Here is a 22,456-nt window from a genome sequence, read left to right as displayed (position 1 = left end):
AATAGATCACCAACAGGGACCTACTCTATAGCACAGGGAACTCTGCTCTACACTCTGTAATGACCTAAATGGGAAAAGAATCTGAAAAAGAATAGATATATACATGTGTGTATAACTGAATCACTTTGCTGTACACCTGAAACTAGCACAACATTGGTAATCAACTAGACTCCAATATAAAACAAAAGTTAATAAATTTTTTTAAAAACAACTGTTTTTAAAAGCAAGGGCTATTGGAATTCCTGTGTTCACCATAAATGCTAAAGAAACCCCGCTGTGATGTGGGTGCCTTCCCCCACGGAAAGCGTCTGTTTGTCAGGAATGGGAAGGAACTGGTGTGGCTCAGGGTGGCTTTGTCTCCGGTGACCCAGCAGGATCTCCTTGTACTAGTGGAGCAAGTGCCTCCTCCCTAATCCGTTGCTGACCCCCCTCCATCTGTCTGTCTGTCTCTCATCCTGTGGGGAGTCAACTAGTGGCCGTGGGTCTACTGGAAGACACCCAGGTCTTCTTCAGAGTCAGGTCCCTTTTTCATCTTCCCATGAAAATAGCAAAGTCTGGAAACTTTCACATGGGTGGAGAAGGCAGAGGGGAATGAAATTGTAATTACATCACGACAAACTCAAAGTATTAATAGAATTAAATTGTTATAAGGGAAGTCAAATAATAGTTATTACTCAACGGTAAAATAATTGTCATTCATAGAGTAACAAAGACACTTCAGAAAAAGAGGATGACTTTTAAATCCCTGAAACTATTTTAAATGCATATTTTATGGCAGAATAGACGTTACATGTCTAAATAAATCCTTTACCTATCCTATAACGGTCTTGTTCTAGATGGAATTAACTAACGATTTTCACTGTATTTTTATTAGCTTAATTTATTAATAATCCTGAAAATGTTTGTATTTGTTTTTGTCCTGCATTGCACAGTATCTTACCCTTCAGTTAGCAATGTATATTGTGAATCTGTTAATACAGCTCTAAGCGTGTAGTGCATCTGATCCTGGTCTGCCTCCATGGTTTTATTTCAAAATGATAAATACAATGTAAAAACTATTATGATAATGAAGTGTCAACAGTGACCATGACTAAGGTACCTTACTTTAAAATGGGCAATTGAATACTGTTGGTGGGAATGTAAGTTGGTGCAGCCACTATGGAAAACAGTATGGAGGTTCCTCAGAAAACTAAAAGTAGAATTACCATATGATCCAGCAATCCCACTCCTGGGCATATATCCGGACAAAACTACAATTCAAAAAGATACATGCACCCATATGTTCATAGCAGCACTATTCACAATAGCCAAGACATGGAAACAACCTAAATGTCCATCGACAGATGAATGGATGAAGAAGATGTTGTATAATATATATATACAAGGGAATAGTACTCAGCCATAAAAAGAACGAAATAATGCCATTTGCATCAACAGGGACGCAGCTAGGGATTATCACACTAAGTGGACTGGGCGTTTGGGGTTAGTAGATGCAAACTATTATATATAGACTGGATAAACAACAAGGTCCTGAGATAAACCATAATGGAAAAGAATAGAAAAAAGAATGCATATATATGTATAACTGAGTCACTTTGCTGTACAGCAGAAATTAACACATTATAAGTCAGCTATACTTCAATTTTAAAAAATAAATAATAAAATAAAATGGCAATTTAAAACTCTAACTCTTACGCTTGCAGTGTTATCATTTCCCTCTTGGATGTGATGAAATGGTGTGTCCTGATGTTCTGTTGTGTGGAATTAATAGTGCAAGGGGGACAGTCAGGACAGGGCTCTTTTCCAGCCAGTCTCTGTTGAGGGCCGAGCTGTAAGGTAACAGCAGCTTTAACACACGGCAGTTCACAGAAAGCACATGCACATTCTTTTTTAACATCTTTATTGGAGTATAATTGCTTTACAGTGGTGTGTTAGTTTCTGCTTTATAACAAAGTGAATCAGTTAAACATATACATATGTCCCCATATCTCCTCCCTCTTACATCTCCCTCCCACCCTCCCTATCCCACCCCTCTAGGCGATCACAAAGCACAGAGCTGATCTCCCTGTGCCATGTGGCTGCTTCCCACTAGCTATCGGTTTTACATTTGGTAGTGTATATATGTCCATGCCACTCTCTCACTTCGTCCCAGCTTACCCTTCCCCCTCCCTGTGTCCTCAAGTCCATTCTTTACATCTGCGTCTTTATTCCTGTCCTGCCCACAGGTTCTTCAGAATGGTTTTGTTTGTTTGTTTGTTTGTTTTTAGATTCCATATATATGTGTTAGCATACAGTTTTTGTTTTTCTCTTTCTGACTTACTTCACTCTGTTTGACAGACTCTAGGTCCATCCACCTCACTACAAATAACTCAATCTCGTTTCTTTTTATGGCTGAGTAATATTCCATTGTATATATGAAGCACGTGCACTTTTACAGACGGACATCATGAACCCTGCAGACAGTACCTGTGCAGGTCTCCAAGTACTCCAACTCCGCAGACCCCCACACTGCAGAAGTCAAGCTTTATTTGGGCATCAAAGCCCAGCAGACGGCCCCCAGACACTGCAGTCACTCATTCATTCAATGACTAATTATCGGACTCCTATCACGAAGCGTGGGCTCCACACCAACAAAAATGAGGACCACGCAGCCCCTGCCTGGGGACATCCACAGCCTGGGGCAGAGACGGTAGGGTATGCCCAGCACTGTGCACTGTGTGGTCGGGTCTGAGCTACCTGCAGGCGGCAGGGCTCCCCGTGGGGTCTGTGAGCAGGTGTGTCCCCACTCCGACCGCACTAAGGAGCAGCTCAGCTGATAAGACACAAGTGGACCCGTGAAAAGGAATAATGAATTGGTCCCATTGGACCGCAGACTGATTGCTCACTAGTGGCCATTGCCAGCAATGGCCAAGATGGCCAAGCGCTTTAGCGGGGGATGGAGAGTAGAGGAGTATAAAGGAGCTTCCGTTCTAAAGAGGGACCTTGGAAAGCCATGCTGGGGCATGTTTGAGGATGTGAGTTCCTGGTACCACATTCTCTGACCCCAGAGCATTTTAGAATGATGTTTCCACACACGTGATCTGCCTTTGTGTCTTCCGCCTGCTCTTCCCTCCTCTCCCAGTTGGTGCCAGGAAATATAAGAGTAGGTACAGAAAAGACAACAAAACAGTGTTACTAAATGCTTCTTGCTACCATCCTTCTTCCCAGTACCTCCTTGTAGCGTTGACTACGTGAAGGTGAAACAGGACGTGAACTAAAGTGGAAATTAAAATCCCAGCTTTTTTTTTCATTTGTCAACTGATAGCAGAGGACATTTTCATTATAACTTGAACAGAAAAATGTATATCTGACTAATAACATGAAGATTAAAGACCCTAGGCATAATAATGCCAAATCCTTAAATAAATGGACATCTAAGCTCCATTAAAAATGAAAACTCTGGCAGAAGTTCTTAGAGGATTTTAGGCTGGAAGTCGTGAAGTCTTAGCTTACCTACTTTCACAGATTTAACCAAAAATAACCTTCCTTCAGTTTGCAGTTGGGAAGAAAAATGATATCTTTATATCTCGTAGGAGAATATTGAAAGGATGTAATGTAATTAAGAAATTGAGAGAAATGTTAAATTTTCTGTAATAAATATTCAGGTGGGATGGGGATGAACACCCAACCATTTTCAGCGGATGGTACAGATAAATTGTGGGCTTACTCTTCAGCCCCCATCCGTGTTTGTGGCATTTTAACTAAAGGAAAACAACAAAAAACTAAATGAGATATTTAAGATATAAAGTAGTTTAATAATCCATTATTTCATTCCTGTGAATATTCTTTTCCTTCCTTGACCCTTGTACACTTTTTAAGAACACCCCCCAGTCGTTAAGATCCCTGTGTTTGTTTACCGCACGGAATTGTAACTCGTCACGTCACTTGTCTCTTTCTTCCAGAGCTTCTTTGAAGGGCAGTCTGCACCATGGGACTCTGCTAAGAAAGATGAAAACAGAATGAAGAACAGATATGGGAATATTATTGCATGTAAGTGTTGACAGCATCATCGTGCTGTGATGTAACTTTCTTCTCACATCTGCTGAGATCGACCACCAGCCTCATGCGGCAAGAATTTGCAGTGCAATTACTACCTTCATCCCGCTGGAAAAGCTGGTGTGATGCTCGTATTAGGGAAAGGAAAAACTACCTAAATACCCCCGCTATGTCCGTGTGTCTTGCTGTGGGGCTCCTTTTACTTTTAGATTGAAGGTTCGGGTAACCTGGGTAATGTTCAAATGCTGAGACAGAAAATGCATTTTGGAGGGAGTAAACATAACAGATCTAACGCTTCCCATCTGCTCCATGAGAAGGAATAGACATAATGATTCGAAGCACGCCCCGCTGCCAGGAGCTTCTCAGCAGACGTGAGCTCATTAATCCTCAGGACACTTGGGGTAGGGAGGTCAGTAATAGCCCCATTTTGAGGACAGGAAACTGAAACTCAGAAGTTAAATGGTAGTCCCTGTATCACAACACTCATTAGCAGAAGAGCTAGGATGATATCTCAGAAATTCTCAGTTCCTATGAAGAGGAATGGTCCCAATCCATAATGCCTCGGACGGCTTTTAAATCAAGCCCAACCTCATTAACGTTCCGTAACGATGCCGGGATGCCTGGTAGATTGATGAGCTTCCTTCTTCCATGGCTGAAGCCATCCATCCCCTGCATTAAACTGCTCAAAGCCACACGTGACTGCACCGAGGTACTGACAAGGTACTCACGGAATTAAAACCATCTCTAAAGATATGTAAATTTAAAAAACAACAATAATGTGAAATATAGAGCACCTAGCTCATCCTCCCTTATTACTTGTAAGAGAACAAACTTGAAAGGTTTGGTTACTCCAGCGGAGCTGTATATTATCTTTCTTGATTGTGGAAGTGCGGTTAGATTTTATCTGCCTGAGTTAACATTTTCTTGGTAGGACAGTTGAGCTTCTATAGCAGCGCCACCCAGTAGAATTTTCTGTGATTGTAGAAATGTTCTGTGTCTGTGCTGTCCGGTGCAGTAGCCCTCACCATACCAGCACTTGAAATGTGGCTGGTGTGACCGAGGAACTGAATTTTCTATTGTATTCAATTTTAATTATTTTTAATTTAGATCGTCCATGAGACAAGGGGCTCCCATATTGGATGGTGCAGACCTACAGTGTGTTTCATTTTTAAAAAGAAGTGTGTCGGGGTTTACATATAATATGAACCATCCCAACTGGGCCTGTGGCCTGTTTTCCCTTTGGCCACTCACAAAGCCAAACCACTGGTTCTGCAGATGGCAAGTGCTAGCTTCGGGAGTCTTGTGCATTCATTTACTTAGAGCTTCATTTTTAGAGAGAAGATGTTCCCCTGAGATCTAAGGCTTCATTGCCCCTCAGTGAATTCAGTCAACACTTGGCCCCCCCGAGGACCCCAGGGTGATGGGGACGATGTCCCTGCCCCGAGGACAGAGCAGCACAGGCAGATGAGAGACTGTGAGTCTGGTCTCTCTGCACCAGGACGCAGTCCGTTGGAGCTGTGTGTACAGTGCTGTGTGCTGCAGGGGCTCAGAGAAGGAAAGCATTATTTCCAGCCAGAGAGGGGTCATGGGAAGAGTCCGTTGGCCAATATAGATCCTCCCAAGTTCCTTCGTGTTCTCTGCGAGCCTGCTGAAGTTTCACACCCTCAGAAGAACCCAGATTTCTCAAAGTGGCTTATAGGAGCCTTCCCAGGGTTCCTTCAGCTCTGCCACTAATTCCAAGGAGGCCCACCGAGGTAAAATGGGCACTTCGCAGCCATGCCACCCACGCCAGGTGGAAGAGATGTCAGTGAGCCCTTGTCCTGCGGCCGCCATAGCCGAGGTGTGGGCCTCACACCGAGCATCTGGAGAGCAGCGTCCAGGGCTCTGGTTTGGGCTGTGCTCAGAGACCCGGCCTGCCTCTGTTCAGTGTGACCTTGACTCTGCTCCTTCCCAATGTGTAGTTTGACGGCTGCACTTGGTAGATGCTTGAGAAATAGTTTTGAATGCTTAAAGAAAAAGGTGATAAAAGCTAGCATTTGCTGAGCACTTGCTATGTGCTAGACACCCCTGTTACACCTGTTAAGCCCTTTACACCTGTTAACTCCCTCACTCCCTGTAATGATCCTGTGACATTGTTTATCTGTTTTACAGGAGAGGAAAACTGGGGCATAAAGAAGGTGAAAGGGTTACACAGTTAATAAGATGGGGACAAGATTCCAACCCAGGGGCAGCTCTTATAACCACCACCCAGTGGATGCTGGATAGTCAGTCCCCACCGACCATTAGCATCATTGCCTGCACAGGCCAGTGTCTGTGACAAGAGGCAGCTTGAGAAGACCTTCACCCCCCTCATCCCCATTCTTCATCTCCCCAGGCCACCTCCAAATAAATATACAAACTAAGTACAAAGAGTATACTCCCTGTTGAAGGCAGCTTCAAGCCAAGTCCTCCAGCCCCCAGGCTGACCCCCTGTGGCCCCCGTTCTGAAATTCTGGAACTGCCGCTGTTGTGGGCCTCCTGCAGAAATTCTTCTTCGATGGCTTCAGATCTGTTGCCTAAGAAAGATATTGGGGTCAGGGTCTAATTTATGTATTAATTGTTAGCCTATCATCACTAACCATCACTAGCTCAGAATGGGCGTCACCACCAAGATCATCTTCAACTCTCAAGACCCTGCACTTAGGACAGATTATTTCGTCGCCCTAGGCAGGCACTGGCTGTGGTCTGTGTGTCCAGCAGAATGTTGTCAGAGGTGGAGAAGGTTTAAATCTACCTCCCACCCCCATGAATGTACACTGTCTGTGGGCTGGACCAGACTAGGATGCACGTGAACTAATAGGACAATGTAAATGACTAAGGGAAAAGCCTTTGGGGGCAAAAGAGGAATTTAGGATTGGGAACTAGAAGACACAGTTCACAGTCTGTTTCACCATGTATTAGCCAAGTGACCATGGGAAACTCATGAACCTTCTCAATGTCCCAGTTTCCTAAAAAGCCAGCTATTGTGGAAATGAACTTAAACGCCACACAAAAACATCACTGATGGTTGTTACCTTTGAAAAATCACATCTTTCTTCTCTGTTACTCCTTACCCTTCCTCAGCTTAGTGGACTCAGTAGGTCATTTAAAATGGAAAAACAAAAGCAGCATTTGGAAGTCTCAGGTTGGAAATGATGAACTTGTGGATAATTGCAGGCGCTACATTGCTCCCTAATTGTCAGCAGGATTCTGCACAGCGACCCGCTTATCACGGGCTGTGACCATGGGCTCTATTTCTGGAGAGTTTGCCTTTATTCCTGATAAATCCCAGAGGGGGTGGATTTTCCAGCTCTCACCTGCCTCCACCTCACCTGTTGGGCTCTTTCAGTGTTTCTTCCATCAGCTTGCGTTGTTTTTGTGCTTTTGTAGGGACAATGTCAGAAAGATGTCCTGTGCCCAGGCAGCTCTGTCCAGTCTCCTGATCTTACCCCTCAGCTGCCGTGGCATTCTGAAGGCTTTCCCCGCACACACGTTGTCTTTTTTTATGTATTTTTAAAGTAAAAATTGTCTATATTTAAGGTGTACAACATGATGCTTGATATAGATAAATAGCGAAATGATTACGATAGCCAAGCTAATGAAAGTACCTTCCCCTCACGTAGTTGTCATTTTTTATGTGTGGTGAGAACACCTGAAATCTACTCTCCTAGCAAGTTTCTGGATTCAATACAGTATAGTTAACCATCGTCATCATAGTGTACATTCAATCTCGAGACTTAGTCATCCTATGTAACTGCCACTTCATACCCTTTGACCAACACCCCCCCATTTTACCCCTTCCCCTCGCACGCTCCTCGTAACCACCCTTCCACTCTCTGCTTCTATGAGTTTGACTTCTTTTAGATTCCATGTACAAATGAGATCATGCAGTGTTTTTCTTTCTGTGTCTGGTTTATTTCACTCAGCATAAGGTCCTAAAAGTTCATCCATGTCGTTGCAAATGGTTACCTTTTCCTCCAGTTTTCTATTGCTTTCTAAAATCCCTCTAGAACTGTCTGTGGTTGTTTATATAATTGTCTATAACGGTCTATGCTGACATATTCTGAGACATCAGCCACTTAGGCCACCTACCAAACAATTATTAATGCTCTTAAAATAGGGTGTGCAAATCCTTAGATGCCACCAGCAGCTACATAGCAGGAGTTTGATACCACGTGTGGCTTTTGCAGAAATACCACTACTGCCGGCTGGCTTCAATACCAGAACTACCCTGATGCCAGCCCATGCCAAGTCTGGTGTTAGAACTCACAGCCTGAGTGCTGTTTCTCTAGGGGGGCCCCCATCCAGCATGAGCTCCCCAGTAGGGTCTGATGAAGCCACTGCAGTGCTCAGCACCCCTCTGAGAATCACCATCTGGAGCTGCTTCATTTGAGACTGTACGTCTTTAGTTATGGCACCGAAAATGAATCTTTGATATCGTTAAAGTTGTAGAAGGATTTCAGGCATAAAAATACTTATCTAAATCACCCTAATGTATACACTCATACTGGTTGTTTCTTTAAAGGCATGGAGAAAACTATTACATCTCCCTTCCCCACTAAGAAATTCAGCAATTGTGGAAAAATCAGTTTCCCTGACTGGAAAGCCCACTTCAGGGAGTCTAGGCTTTGGGAATAGCACCACTAACTACAATGAGGAACTGGGGGATTCAATGAACAATGAACATGTCCTAGAGATTCTTGTTAGTGCTTTTCAGAGAACATAAGAAGTGCTTTAATGATCACATTCGTAGTTTTGCAACAGTGTTTGCATATAAAATGGTTTTAATGGTGCTTAAAAACTGTTTATTGGCTGTTGTTCTTAAGTAAGGTGAACTTTTCCCTCAGTTACACCATAAATTTGCTGAGCTAGCCCTTTGCAAATATAAACAAATACCCCGTCCACTATTAACAGACACATACACACACACACACACACATACACATACACATACACACACACACACACACACACACACACACACACGCATAGCCCCCCTGATAGTCTCAGCAGTTCTTAATTGTAATTAACAATTACAGTTGAGAGAATAAGTTGCAAGTCAGACAAAAAGAATGAAACTCTGCCATTTGCAACCACATGGATAGACCTAGAGGGTATTCCACTAAGTGAAATAAGTCAGACAGAGAAAGGAAAATGCTGTATGTTACCACTTATATGTGGAATCTAAAAAATAAAACAAACAAATGAATATAACAAAACAGAAACAGACTCACAGATACAGAGAACAACTAGTGGTTACTAGTGGGGAGAGGGAAAGGGAGAGGGAATTGAGAGGTACAAACTACTATGTATAAGATAAATAAACTACAAGGATGTCATGTACAGCACAGGGAATATAGCCAGTATTTTATAATAACCTTAAATGGAGTATAATCTGTAAAAATATTGAATCACTATCACTATTTTATACACCTGAAACTAATATAATATTGTAAATCAACTATACTTCCACTGAATAGGTAGATGTTAGATAGATAGATGGATAGATAGATAGACAGATGCAAACCAGGGCCTGACGCAGCTGAGGAAGGGAGCCCGGTCCAGGCGGAGGCCCTGAGGCAGGGACAGCCAGCCCGGGTCAGCGTGGCGTCGGGGACAGTAAGGACCTCGTATAGCTGGAGCAGAGGGGGCGCCATCCAGGGGAGAGACCGGAATTGTGAAGACCCTGGGGGACGGCAGTGAGCCAACACAGACTCAGCCTCTACACTCGGGAAGTTGACATCTCCTTTGAGAGGAAGAGAGACTTGATTATACAAATAAATGAAATAAAAATGAAGTGAAAGTCAAGGGCCATAAGGAGAGGAGCGCAGTCCTGCAAGAGCCTGTACGTGGGAGCTGACTGATTCCGGAGGATGTGGAATGAAGACAGCTGACCCAGGGGCTAGAGCAGGGGTGTGCAGACATGCGGGAATCCATAGTTTGAGGAGGGGAAGGAAGGCGGGGTGGCCAGAGCTGGGAGAGGTGGAAGGGGGAGGGGGGCCCCGAGAGAGAAGGGGGTGGGAGCCAGGCCTGCAGGGCCTTCTGGGGCAGATTCAGTGTCTTAGTCTTTATTATTAAGAACAAAGGACACCTCATTAAAGAGTTGGGAGGGAGGGTTAATCTAATTTACATCTGGAAAGATTAGTCTAACTGCAGTAAAGAGTGAATCAGAAGGGGACCCTAGCTAAAAGATTCTCTCTTGGCCCAGGTGACAAGTGATGGTAATGTGTACTAAAAAGTAACAGATGGATTCAAGGAAGACACAGGGTCAGAGGTGACTCCTGTGTTTCTGACTTGGGTGGATGGAGGATGGACGGCGGACAGACAGACAGACGGAAGGACGGGCTGTTTACGAGATGGGTAACACTGGAAGGGAACCAGACTTGGAGCTCAGGGGTGGCAGTGAGGTCGGCGGTAGCAGGGAAAGCTTGTGAGTTGAATCCGGGGATATACTGAGACGCCTTTGAAACATTCAGATGGGATGTCAAGTAGGCACTTATGTGGACAGCTCTGGAACCCAAAAGAGATGTAAATTTGTGAATCTCGGGGCACATCAGTGGTGGTCGTGAGGTTCTCTGTAGAGGGAGCATGGAGGGCGTCAAGGGCCTAGCACCCAGCCTGGAGGGGCTTTAAAAATGAGAAATACTGGGGCTTCCCTGGTGGCACAGTGGCTGAGAGTCCGCCTGCCGATGCAGGGGACGCGGGTTCGTGCCCCAGTCCGGGAGGATCCCACATGCCGCGGAGCGGCTGGGCCGTGAGCCATGGCCACTGAGCCTGCGCGTCTGGAGCCTGTGCTCCGCAACGGGAGAGGCCACAACAGTGAGAGGCCCATGTACTGCAGAAAAAAAAAAAAAAAGAGAGAAATACTGAGACAAAACCGCTTAGCATGTGCAAAGGAGCACATGTCATGGAGGGGAGGGCCACGCAGGGCATCCTGCCGGGCATCTAGTACAATGAAGACGGTGATGTAACAAGGTGAGGAGCAGCCGTGAAACTGCCAAGAGCTGCTTGGAATGAGTAGGGGAGGGGCGAGGGGGTACGGCCTTGACCGTGAGGACCCACGACTCTTACATGAAGGGAGGCCCTTCTGAGGTCTGGTGTCCGTCTGGACTCAGGGTGTCCGTGCTTAGTGAGGCGACTAAGAAGACAGTGTGAGCTGTGACCCGGTCTGTCCCACCCAAGTCTTCTCACCAACTACCCCGTCTCCGTGGCCCGGGCTGAGGGCTGCCGGTCCCCAGGACTTTGTCTTAAAGCAAGGTGCTTCTTTCTGCTAACTGAGCACCCGTGTCACTTCTGAGGGATGTACTACTGTCGTGATCCAGGTTAGGTATAAAGGCAGGCGAAGGCGGGAGAGAGGGGGACGGCGTGAGTGTAGGGGCAAGATGCCCTGGGAGAGGGAGCTTCCTGCATCAAAACTCCGGCAGACGAGAGCAAGACAGAAACATATCCCACAATATGTGCAGGAAAGAAAAGGGTAAATTCTAGAAAAATCAGGCAAAATAAAATAAGAGTCAGGGGATCTGCCAGGAATCTGAAAATAAAGAGTAGGCGTCTCTGACAAAGGGTCCAGGTAAAAAAGTCAGAAACAAGGCAGGACTAAGAAGTTGGTGACACAAAACCAGCAGCAGGAGTGAAGCTTAGCACAGAGCCAGCCAGCGCTCAACTGAAAGCTCCTTCTTGCTTCTTGCTCAGAAGCTGCCTGGCTGGGCCTGAGCCCACCCTCCATCCCCACCTCCGTGGACAGCGGCAGGGACCCCAGGCTGGAGCAGTGGGGAGAGGTGCAGGACGCCCAGCACTTCCTGTCGGTTACCTTGGCCCCTCTGCCTCTTGTACCTTGAAACCAGTGCAGACCAGCCCTTGGCAAGATGTAACCACAGGAAGAGCAAGGCTGTTATTTGAAGCAATCAATTATAATTAAAATTAATTTTGAGTCTCCTGTCGGTGGACAAATGTTACATACATCACTGTGATTCCAGTTTGCCTTAAATATGTCATCAATATTCAGCAGAAAGGGAGAATTGGTTAGAGATGAAAGATTATCAGTGACAGGCTCCATTTCTGCTGCTATAATAATATCTAATCGCTTACAGTTTCCGACTGCAAGGCTGTGACCCAGATCCATCGTGTTTAATGTGAAAATGATGTTAAAATATTTGAAGCTATGTAGATGTATTTTAAACATAACGTTATTTGATAAAAAGGGCATAAATAACATGTTTCAGGGACTGAGGGACCTGCTTTAAATCTCTAATTACCCCACCTCTAATGTGTGAAGACAGTCATACACACACACACACACACACACACACACACACACACACATGCATGCATATATACACACCCACACGTAAATACATACATATATACAAACATACATACATGTACACATACATGTATGTGCATATACACAGAGACATAGTTATATACATACATGTGTACATACATATATACACACACGTAAATACATACTTATATAAATACATGCATATATGTATACATACGTGCATATGTATATACACACACCATAAACACATGCATAAATACACACATGCAGACATACGTTTGGAAAAGTCCCAGCCGATTATAACTTCTCAGCATTAAGCAATGGTTTGTTATGACCAGGTCTTTATGGGCCTGTTTCTTAACCAAAAATACGATTTTTGCCCTATTTCATGTAGTAAGGGCTTTTTTGAAAGAAATTGGAGGAATAGCAACGTACCTTTAATGCAGATTGAGTTTCTCAAAATGGCAGAGTTTATTACCCTCCTGGATGGCGTAGCATTGAGTTGTGATTATTATATAAACATTAATTGAGGTTTGATCATATTCCATTCATCCATGGCTAAATAGGTTTCTTTTTCCAATTATAAAAACAATTCATACACATTAAAGAAAATGTGTGCAGTGAAGAAAAGAGGGGGGAAATTGTCCAGGACCACACCAAACAAATTCAAACCCTGCTAACATTTTATTTCTATTTCCTTCAAATCTCTTTTCTCTATGCCTTGAAGTTGTTGGCTTTATTTTATAAAATAAAAATAGATTTATTGTTTTCTTTCTGATTCCTAAGACAGTATAAGTATGTAGACAATTAAAGTGGTACATAAAATCATAAATGGAAAAGTCCATATCCCTCCAGATTCTGCCACCCAGCAGAAGCCCCATCCCTTCAGTTGCCCAGTGCCTTCCTAGACACATATCCAAATGCGTTCGATTATTTCATATAAACAGACTCTTAGGAGACTTGCTGCTTTGTAACCTGCTCTCCTTCACTTACAGTATGTCACAGAGATCTTTCCAAGTAAAGAAATTAAAAGTCTAGTAACCCTTTGTAATGATCGTTTCAGATTCCATTGTTTTATAAGATCACTGTTGATCAGTTCCCTGCTGAAATCATTGAATGATTTAAACTGGGTGGGGAGAAAATAAATTGTGTTTTAGGAAAGTAGCTCTCAGCATGGATTCACTGGAAAGGGGGCAGTCTGTAGGCAAAGATGAAACCGTTCAGGTGAGAAAAATTGTCAGGTCATGAAGTCACAGCAGTAATGATACAGGTGCCAGCTCACCTTTACTTAGTTCTAACTACGTACCAGACACTAATGCGTGACTTGTATTAACTCAGTCCTCACAGAAACGCTGCAAGGTAGGCACACTTTTATTTCCATTTTACAGTGGTAGAAACTGAGGCACGGAGGTTAAATAACTTGTCCAAGGTCACACAACTGGAAAGTGACAGAATTAGGATCAAACCCAGGGATTTTTACCCCAAAGCCTGTGATCTTAACCTCTGTACAACACTGTACAGAATCAGGGATGGAAAACAAAAGCTGCTGAGTGGATGCCAGGGGAATCAGATGAAGGAGTTGTTGAGACATATTCGGCCTATTTCCAGACCTTTTCCTGTTTCCTCTTTAAAACTAGCTAAACTCATCTTCCCCAAAAAGTGGGTGCGTGGAGTTTTCAGTTCCACTCTGCTCTGCTGGTCCCCAAACAAGCCTACTGGGCTCGTTGTGCTGTGAATTGCCGAACTCCAGCAAGGGTGTTGCTTTTATTTGTAGAAGAGAGTAATTTCCTTTTTTATTGTATTTTATTCCTTTTTTTTAGTTGATTTTCAGTGTTTCAGGTGTACGGCAAAGTGATTCAATTTTATGTATATATAAAACTGAATATATATAAATAGGTTATTACAAGATATTGAACATAGTTCCCTGTGCTATATAGTAGGTCCTTGTTGTCTATTTTATATATAGTAGTGTGTATCTGTTAATCCCCAACTCCTAATTTATCCCTCCTCCTCCGCTTTCCCCTTTGGTAACCATAAGTTTGTTTTTACCTCTGTGAGTCTATTCCTTTTTGTAAATAAGTTCATTTGTATCATTTTTTTAGATTCCACATACAAGCAATATCACATATTTGTCTTTCTCTGTCCGGCTTACTTCACTTAGTATGATAATCTCAAGGTCCATCCATGTTGCTGCAGATGGCATTATTTCATTCTTTTTTATGGCTGAGTAATAGTCCATTGTGTGTGTGTGTGTGTGTGTGTGTGTGTGTGTGTGTGTGTGTATCTCCCACATCTTCTTAAGATCTAACTGTTCTATGTTCTTGAGAGAGAACTGTCCTATGTTGACATGTATTATCTCACTTGGTCTCCTCAACGTTCCTATGAAGGAACCACCATCATCACCCGCTTTTACAGATGAAGCTCAGCAGATTCAGATCTTGTCTAAGCTCACGATTGGTGGGATGGGTAGAGCCAGCACCTGAATCAGGGTCTCTGAGTACCAAAGCCCTGTTATTTTCATGCACTACCCAATGTGAACATGAAATGGCTTTGGAATAACCAAGAAAACACACCCATCCTAGGAGAGAAACAGGGACGACAGTTTATACCTCCAGAGTCAGGTCCTGTCAGCCTTACCCAGCTGTGTCTCCAAGAAACACCAAGTCCTTGCAGTCTTGACCGCTTGGTTTTCGTGGTCAGTAACTGACCTATTGTTAACCACAAATCCCACTGGATTTCCCAACCTTCATACCTGAGCAATCTAGTTCTCCAAGCTTCTTCCTCCCTTTGACCCAGTTGCTGGACTCTGGCCGACTTCCAGCTGGTCGGCCTCCAAAGCCAACTGGGAGGATGGGGTTCAGCCAGTGGGCAGCTGGCGTTTCTGTGGATCCTTTGCCTGAGTGACCCCGTATGTGCTTCAGGCCAGAAACATCCTCTGGGCATCTCCCTATAGTCATTTGATACTATTCAGCCCCAACAGAAGGCACTGAGCTTTTCTAAAAGAATGGTTGGTACATATTAGTCTTCTTAATTGGCATCAGATTCAAAGTGAATCAGATTTCAGGAAAATACGGCAGTGAGCCTCCATGTACTGCTTTATTTGCCTCCAACAATCTATATTTATTGCTTTTATAGTCACCTGAGATGAGGGCTTGATGTGAAAGAGGATGTCTGAGAATCCAGTTTCTGTTGCCAAGTCGTTCTCAGGTATCCGAGCAGCAGCTGGGAGTAGACTCTTGTGGCTGGAGGGGCGGATTCTCTTACTTCTTTTGCTTTTACTTTCACTGGCTCAGCGTGGAGGAGGGTGATACTTTCCTATTAATTTCACTGCTGTTTAGGATGGATGGTTTTCCCAACAGCCCACTGAGAGGCAGAGGATTAACTTGATAAGTGCTAACATCCCACCCAAGAAGGGCAGTTGTGCGAGGACCAGCCCCCCTCATTTCATGGCTGAGTAATATTCCACTGTACATATGTACCACATCTTCTTTATCCATTCTTCCTCCCAAGGGCATTTAGGTTGCTTCCAAGTCTAGGCCCTTGGAAACAAGGCAGCACTAAACGTTGGGGTGCATGTGTCTTGTCGATTGATGGTTTTCCCAAGATATACACCCACAAGTGGAATTGCCATATCCTCTGTAGCTCTAATTTTTAGATTTTTAAGGAAACTCCGTACTCTTCTCTCTGTGGGCTCAGCTCCTGCCCCCGTGTTCTCCTTCCTACCCGAGGGGGAGCCCACTCTCCCTGCTGAAATATCTGCCTGCCTGTCTCAGCTGACACTGACTCATCAGTACTCACACTTATGTCGTCACAGAAAGAAAGAACCTGCCTGTCTCAACTGACACTGACTCATCAGTACTCACACTTATGTGGTCACAGAAAGAAAGAACCTGCCTGTCTCAACTGGCGCTGACTCATCAGTACTCACACTTACGTGGTCACAGAAAGAAAGAACCTGCCTGTCTCAACTGACACTGACTCATCAGTACTCACACTTAGTTGTCACAGAAAGAAAGAACCTGCCTGTCTCAACTGACACTGACTCATCAGTACTCACACTTAGTTGTCACAGAAAGAAAGAACCTGCCTGTCTCAACTGACACTGACTCATCAGTACTCACACTTATGTCGTCACAGAAAGAAAGAACACCTCGTAGGCCTCATTTCAGTAATTCCCAAACATACCTACTCAGCACACTTTATAAAGTATGGCAGTTGTCCTCAAGGAGCAGGCCATATAGTCACTGCCTCTCCTTCATCGTGGAAGGGAACGAGCCCCTCTCAGGAGGAGACCAGCAGAAGGGACCCCACGGGCTATGAGACAGCAGGTCCTCGAGGTGCCCTTCCCACCTTGAAAGTACTGCTTCCTAGGAGCCCAGGGCTCGAGTGGAATGTGAGGAGGTGTCCTACGAGGAGGCATGGAGAAAGTGGGCTCTTCGTTTTTTTAAATTTTGGTAACAGACACACAACATAAAACTTAGCATCTTAACCATTCTTAAGTGTACCGTTCAGTGACATTAGGTTTCTTCTGCACCCATGAAACAAGAGCTCACTCTTCCCCACCATCCCAGCGCTTGCCAACCACTATCCCACTTGCTGCTTCCACGGATTTGACCACTCCAGATGCTTCATATAAGTGGGATCATACAGTATTTGCCCTTTTGTGTCTGAGCGTATTATCCTCAAGGTGGACTCTTGTATTTTTAAAGTGTGAAATATAGGTACAGAAAAGGGTATAATACATCCATATATGGGTTAATACATTGTTGTAAAGCAAACACTCGTAAAAGCACTAACCAAGTCCACAACCGGACCATGGCCAGCACCCAGGGAAGCCCCGGTGAGCCTCGCCTGAACACAACTTGCCCTTCTTCCGTCATATTCATTAGCCTAGGGAAGAGGTCATCCTTGGTGCCCATAGCCGTGTGTAGGGCAGAACCACGGCTGGGCTGTGAGAGGAGCCCTGCGGGTGGGCGCTGTGACCCTCATGAAGGACCCTTGTGGGGATGTTCTACGTGGTCTCTGACCACAAGGGGTCATACATAGTCTTGTAGAATCAACTTTAAAATACAGAAAGAGCATACAAATGAAGAGAAATAAAAACAGTCCAGTCTGCGTAGGAAATAGGCTTCATATGTGTCTTACAGGCTTCCATGTCATGCGGGAAGTGGAGCAATTAAATTTGGGGAAATAATATGTAAATGAGTTGTGTCCTTAGGGGGTCAGTAGTTCCAGTAAGAGCCAGTTTCCATTTCTTTGTAAATTCATTCCATGGCATATCCTGATTTAGATTATCTACTTATCTATCTATATCTATATACCTGCATAGATTGATTTATCTATCTAGATAACTAGATCTGGTTATAGATCTGCTGATAAATTCTCCTTGAACCAGTTGTAACATCTTCCTGCTTCCTTCATTAACTAAATAAAAATCTTTGACATTTGTCGCTCTTAAAAAAAAATGGAGAAATAGCAGTGAAGTTAAAAAAAAAAACCAGCTCTGTGGGGGGTTAGCTGATTGAATAGTAGACGATGTTGGGGAAATTCTTTATTTCAAAGGCTCTGTTGATGGGAGATGAGAGTGCAGCCTTGTCTGGGATCGAAGTCCCTAATGAGAACATTCCAGAACCACTTGAGAGGCCCAGTGGTGGTAGATCACAGGGACCTGGTGGCATTCATCCTGAGGTTCTCAGGGATATAAAGCATGAAAGAGGAGGGATTCTGACAAGGAGCACAACAGATCCTGAGATAGCCTTGCGTCTAAAGATTAGGAGGCTCGAATGTGCTGTCTGCCTTTTAAAGCACAGCCCAGGGAAAGTCAGGGAGAACAGGGAGTGAACCTAACCTCCTTCAGAGGAGCCGACTGAAAGCCCAGTGTGTGCAGAGGAGCCGTGGTTCGATTCTATTGTAGCATCTTTCATTCGGGAAGCTCAAATGGCTTTACCCGCAGAGCCGCTTCGAGCTCCCTCTGCAGTAGCCGTGTGTGCACTGGCTCTGCCAGCACGTGCGAAAGCGGTGACACGTCCCAGTGCCCCAAGAACCCGCCCCCCCCCCCACAACACGGGCAAACTCTGGACAGGGGCCTCTGGTGTTAAGCAAAATGGATTCTAGGAAACTAGTGCTTGGAGCAGGTCACCACGGGGAAAATTCCTGCCTGCCCGTGGGTCCTGGGTTGCTCTTGTCGGTTTGGGCAGCCAGTGTAAAGATGGTGAGAAGCAAAGCATGAGTGTGTGTCACCCAGCACGTCGTGATGACAGCAGCTGGCGTTATCCATCACTCGCTGTACACTGGGCTCTCTGCTCATCTCTTCCTGTGTGTTATGTTCACGCTCACCGTAACCCCATGGGGAGGCACTGTGAATCCCTATTTTGCAGTTCAGGAAAGGAAAGCCCAGAGAGACGAAGCAACTCGCCCGAAATCACAAGTGAGGGGTTCCAACCGGCACCCCTGACCCCAGAGCCCACACGCGGGACCACTGCCCGCACATGTTCTCCCTGAGCAGAGCAGGGAGACACGGCTTCCTCCAGGCTTCGCCCGTGTCCCACCCACTTTATCCCCACTCTCCAGGTAAATGTACTGAGCCCAGGCTAATCGTAAGGCACAGACAGGAAACGATACGACCGTCTGTCCGGAACTGGAGTGAGAAGCCCCATCAATGAAGGAGAGTTAGAAGCTCGACACGGATCTCCCTCTAGCCCCACTGTTGGACACAGAACATTCCTCCAAGGAGGACTGAACCAGAGGGATCAGCTGAAACGCTGGCTCTCACTCAGCACGTCAAGCCAAGGAACGGGTTCAAATCGACAGTTCGTCCAGTGACCTTGGGTCAGATGGTCTGTCACCTGCAGGCTCCCTGGCTCTTGCCTCAGTCTGGGGGTATCATTTCTCACCCACTAACCCAAATGAAATGTTGGCAGTTTAGAGGCAGGAGCTCCCACTGCCCTGCGTCAGGGGAAGAGTGGTTTGCAAAGTGCTCTCCCCAGACCACCTCTCAGAGACCACACTCCTTCCACCTCGGAGCAGCTGGCCTTTATCTGCCAAATATTGGGTTTGGGTGTAAGCTTTCATTGGAAGAAAGGGCTCCTCTGCTTCAAAGAACGTTCATTTAGGAAAACAATTTTTAAAGGACGTATTTTTAAAAAAAACAAAAAGTTCACTTTTGACTCATTTAAAAGATATTTGGGGGAAATTCTGCGATGTTCCAGACCCTGATATAGGGGTCAGGGGTAGGACAGTGAGCAAAACAGGAAAATCCATGCCCTTATAGAGGTTGTAGCACTTTCCTTTTTAAAATTTAGATTTCAAGGAAATTATTGAGATGTCTCAGTAGCATTTATGGAGAAAATTTTCCATTCAGAAAAAATGTTTACTGTAGCTAATTGGGCCACCATCACGACCCCTATACAGTACTTGGTGTGTGTCAGCAGTTTGTGTTTTTGTTTAATCATTAAAACAGCCCAGTGTGAGGCAGGCGCTGTCATCCCTCCTTCAGGTGAGTGGCCGAGGCTTGGTGGTGTAACTGAGCGGCCTGGGGTCACGTGGCTGATGGGGACAGACTTGCTCCACCGGCCGATGCCCTCGAGGCAGGGGGAGAGAACTCTGGGTCAATGACTGAGGTTAGAATCATGTCCATATCTCCTGGGAGGCTGGGCCGTGGTTTATAACCATCATTTGTCAAGGTGGATGTCACAGGCAACCTTCAGAATCTCAGGGCTCACATGTGATTTAGTGAAGCTGTTGAACTTCCAGTCCAAGAAATCATTCCACTGTGATTCACAGGACTCTAGGTAAAAGTTTCAAACCTCTGCCAATGCTTCACATCTGTAAATGATCAAAGAGTACGTTAATGAGATTTCCTGTAAAACGCAAAGGATTATAAAAACCCTTCCCTGTCTTAAGAGCAAGAATGTAGGCGTGTAGTATTTAATTCTCCGTTTATCTTTAAAGCAGCGTGGATGTGGAATACCTCTCTGTAATGTGCTTAACACGGTGGGGCTCTGAGCAGCCTGACGGATAGCTCTTGTTAATTGCTGGGTTTTTTTTCCTTTTGCAGATGATCATTCCCGGGTGAGGCTGCAGACCATAGAAGGAGACAACAACTCAGACTATATCAATGGAAATTATATCGATGTATGTATCTTGAAACTGTCAGTGAACCCGTGCGTTCTGACACGTAGCACCCCGTGTGTCTGCTCTAAGACGCGTGGACACAGGCTGGTCCAACCCTGGGAGCAAACACATGCCCTGTCCCATACACGCAGAACTCGATGGTGGAGACATGTCAGCCTCAGGCTGGTGAGCTCCCCGTGACGTTCCCTGCCTCCTTTGCCATCCCACGCTTCTGTGGACTAAGAAAATGGTATTTCCATTTTTTTGTCAACAGCTTGGATTATTTGACACTTAAAAAAGTCTGCTTGCATATTAATAGGACAAAACTCTCTAATTCCTAATTTGATGATTTACCATCTCTTGTCATCATAGCACTTTCAAGTTGCCTTCAAAGTCATCTGCAGCTGTTAGCCAGGACCTCTGATGCATGCAAGACGTGTCATTAAATATGTAGGCTGCTTAATTATTGAAGCCTGCTCCTTTGTTCATTCTGCATCATGTTAACTTAATGTCTTACATTAGAATAAATTCTTTGGGAGACAGCATGTTTTCACTTGAAAGAATGAATGAAATCAAAAGTGTAGAGTGAAAATCAAGGGAAAGTTGCTGTTACCTCCAAGGCCCAAGTTTACATTAAACAGATCTCAGTTCCCAAGGCATCCTCTGTGCTTGGACTTCATACTGTTTCTTAATCCATCAGTACTTCTTGCACAAGTTTTATTCAGATATGTGGATTCCTTTCTTGTCTTGGTTGAGTATTGCTAAAAATACTAGCATTACAATCTCTAAGAGTTATCTGAAAATGACTACAAGAACGTTATGTGTAGTGCTTCTTGGGAGGGTTTGGCATTTGGGGGTTATAGATTTGAGGCCTGACAGAGGATTATTTGAAGACTAATTCATATCTCAGTCTTCAAACAAAGACCCCTAGACTCTACATTTGATAATGGCCAAAAACATAACCAATCCAAGGTAGAAGTTTTATTAAACAAAGTTTCCTCCAAAGGCACATTACACTTATCACTTTATTTGGGAAATATTTAGGGAGTGCCTCACAGGAGTACTCAGAGGTGCCCAAGACCTTGTACCTTCTCCCTGAGGCCTCACAGCTTAGGAGCTGAAGTAAGGAACGTCTTCACTCTGACACTTGTTCCCTGGGGAGAGTCCAGGAGAACCCTGTTCACACCACAGTCCCAGCTCCCACAGCCCTCTGGGTCCTTGAGCAGAGGGACAGTGTCCGGGTCCTGCTGTACCCCTGCCCCTGACACAGGCCTCGGATGCTGTTAAGTCCTTAGCATCTGCTGAACCACCCTCTGAGGAGTGGCTGTGATCAGATCAGGCTTTGTCCTGGAGGCCATTTGAACTAAGCTCTAAAGGACGGCTGGGTAGAGACACAGAGGAGGGAGGACCTAAAAGTAATGAAAATACCAGATTCATTAGTTCTCGTTTTAACAGAGAAAAGAGTCAGAATTCAGGGCCCCTTTTCACTTAGTCAGTGAGATTTTATTGAGCACCTATTACAGGTCAGTAACTGTTTGAGGCACTGGTGTTGTAACTGTGCACAATTCAAACCAAAACCAAAAAGAAAGCTCTGACATAACGGACCTGATGGTCTAACCGGGAGGAAGAGACCACAAATGAAACAAGTCGGTTAAGTCTCTGGTGTCGTAGACGGTAGGAGGAACACAGTGGCGGTGGAGTGTCAACTCCACCGAGAAAGTGGGGGTCTGGGCCGGGGGGATATCTGAGCCTCCAGGCCGAGAGGCAGCCCAGGAAAAGGCCTGGCTGTGGAGCATGCCCGGCAGCTGTGGAGGAGTGAGGGATCTGGAAGCCGGGAGGAGGACGAACTGTAGGTCGACGGGGGCGGTCAAAGCGAGGAGGCCCGCTAGGTGGCTGAGGGTGGCCTGGCCCGGGGCAGGCGGCCAGAGGGAGGGAGGTGGGAGGATCCTGGGTCTGGGCTGAGGTGGAGGCTGGGGAAGGAGGGGCCCGCATGCCTTCAGGAGGTGG

General features: G+C 45.1%; 1 protein-coding gene across 4 annotated transcripts in view; it reads left to right on the top strand.

Moving 5' to 3' along the window:
• PTPRM (protein tyrosine phosphatase receptor type M) overlaps positions 1–22,456 on the top strand; it is a 746,863-nt gene that overhangs the window by 640,819 nt on the left and 83,588 nt on the right. For all 4 annotated transcript variants that reach the window (XM_082668014.1, XM_082668012.1, XM_082668013.1 and 1 more), the window contains 2 exons: positions 3,942–4,029; positions 20,394–20,470. In XM_082668014.1, the coding sequence (XP_082524140.1) occupies positions 3,942–4,029; positions 20,394–20,470 (165 nt within the window). The remainder of the gene's footprint in view (positions 1–3,941; positions 4,030–20,393; positions 20,471–22,456) is intronic.

Source organism: Grampus griseus, assembly GCF_964374135.1.
Source record: "Grampus griseus genome assembly, chromosome: 12".
Classification (NCBI taxonomy): domain Eukaryota; kingdom Metazoa; phylum Chordata; class Mammalia; order Artiodactyla; family Delphinidae; genus Grampus; species Grampus griseus.
This window is presented reverse-complemented; position numbering and strand designations above follow the sequence as displayed.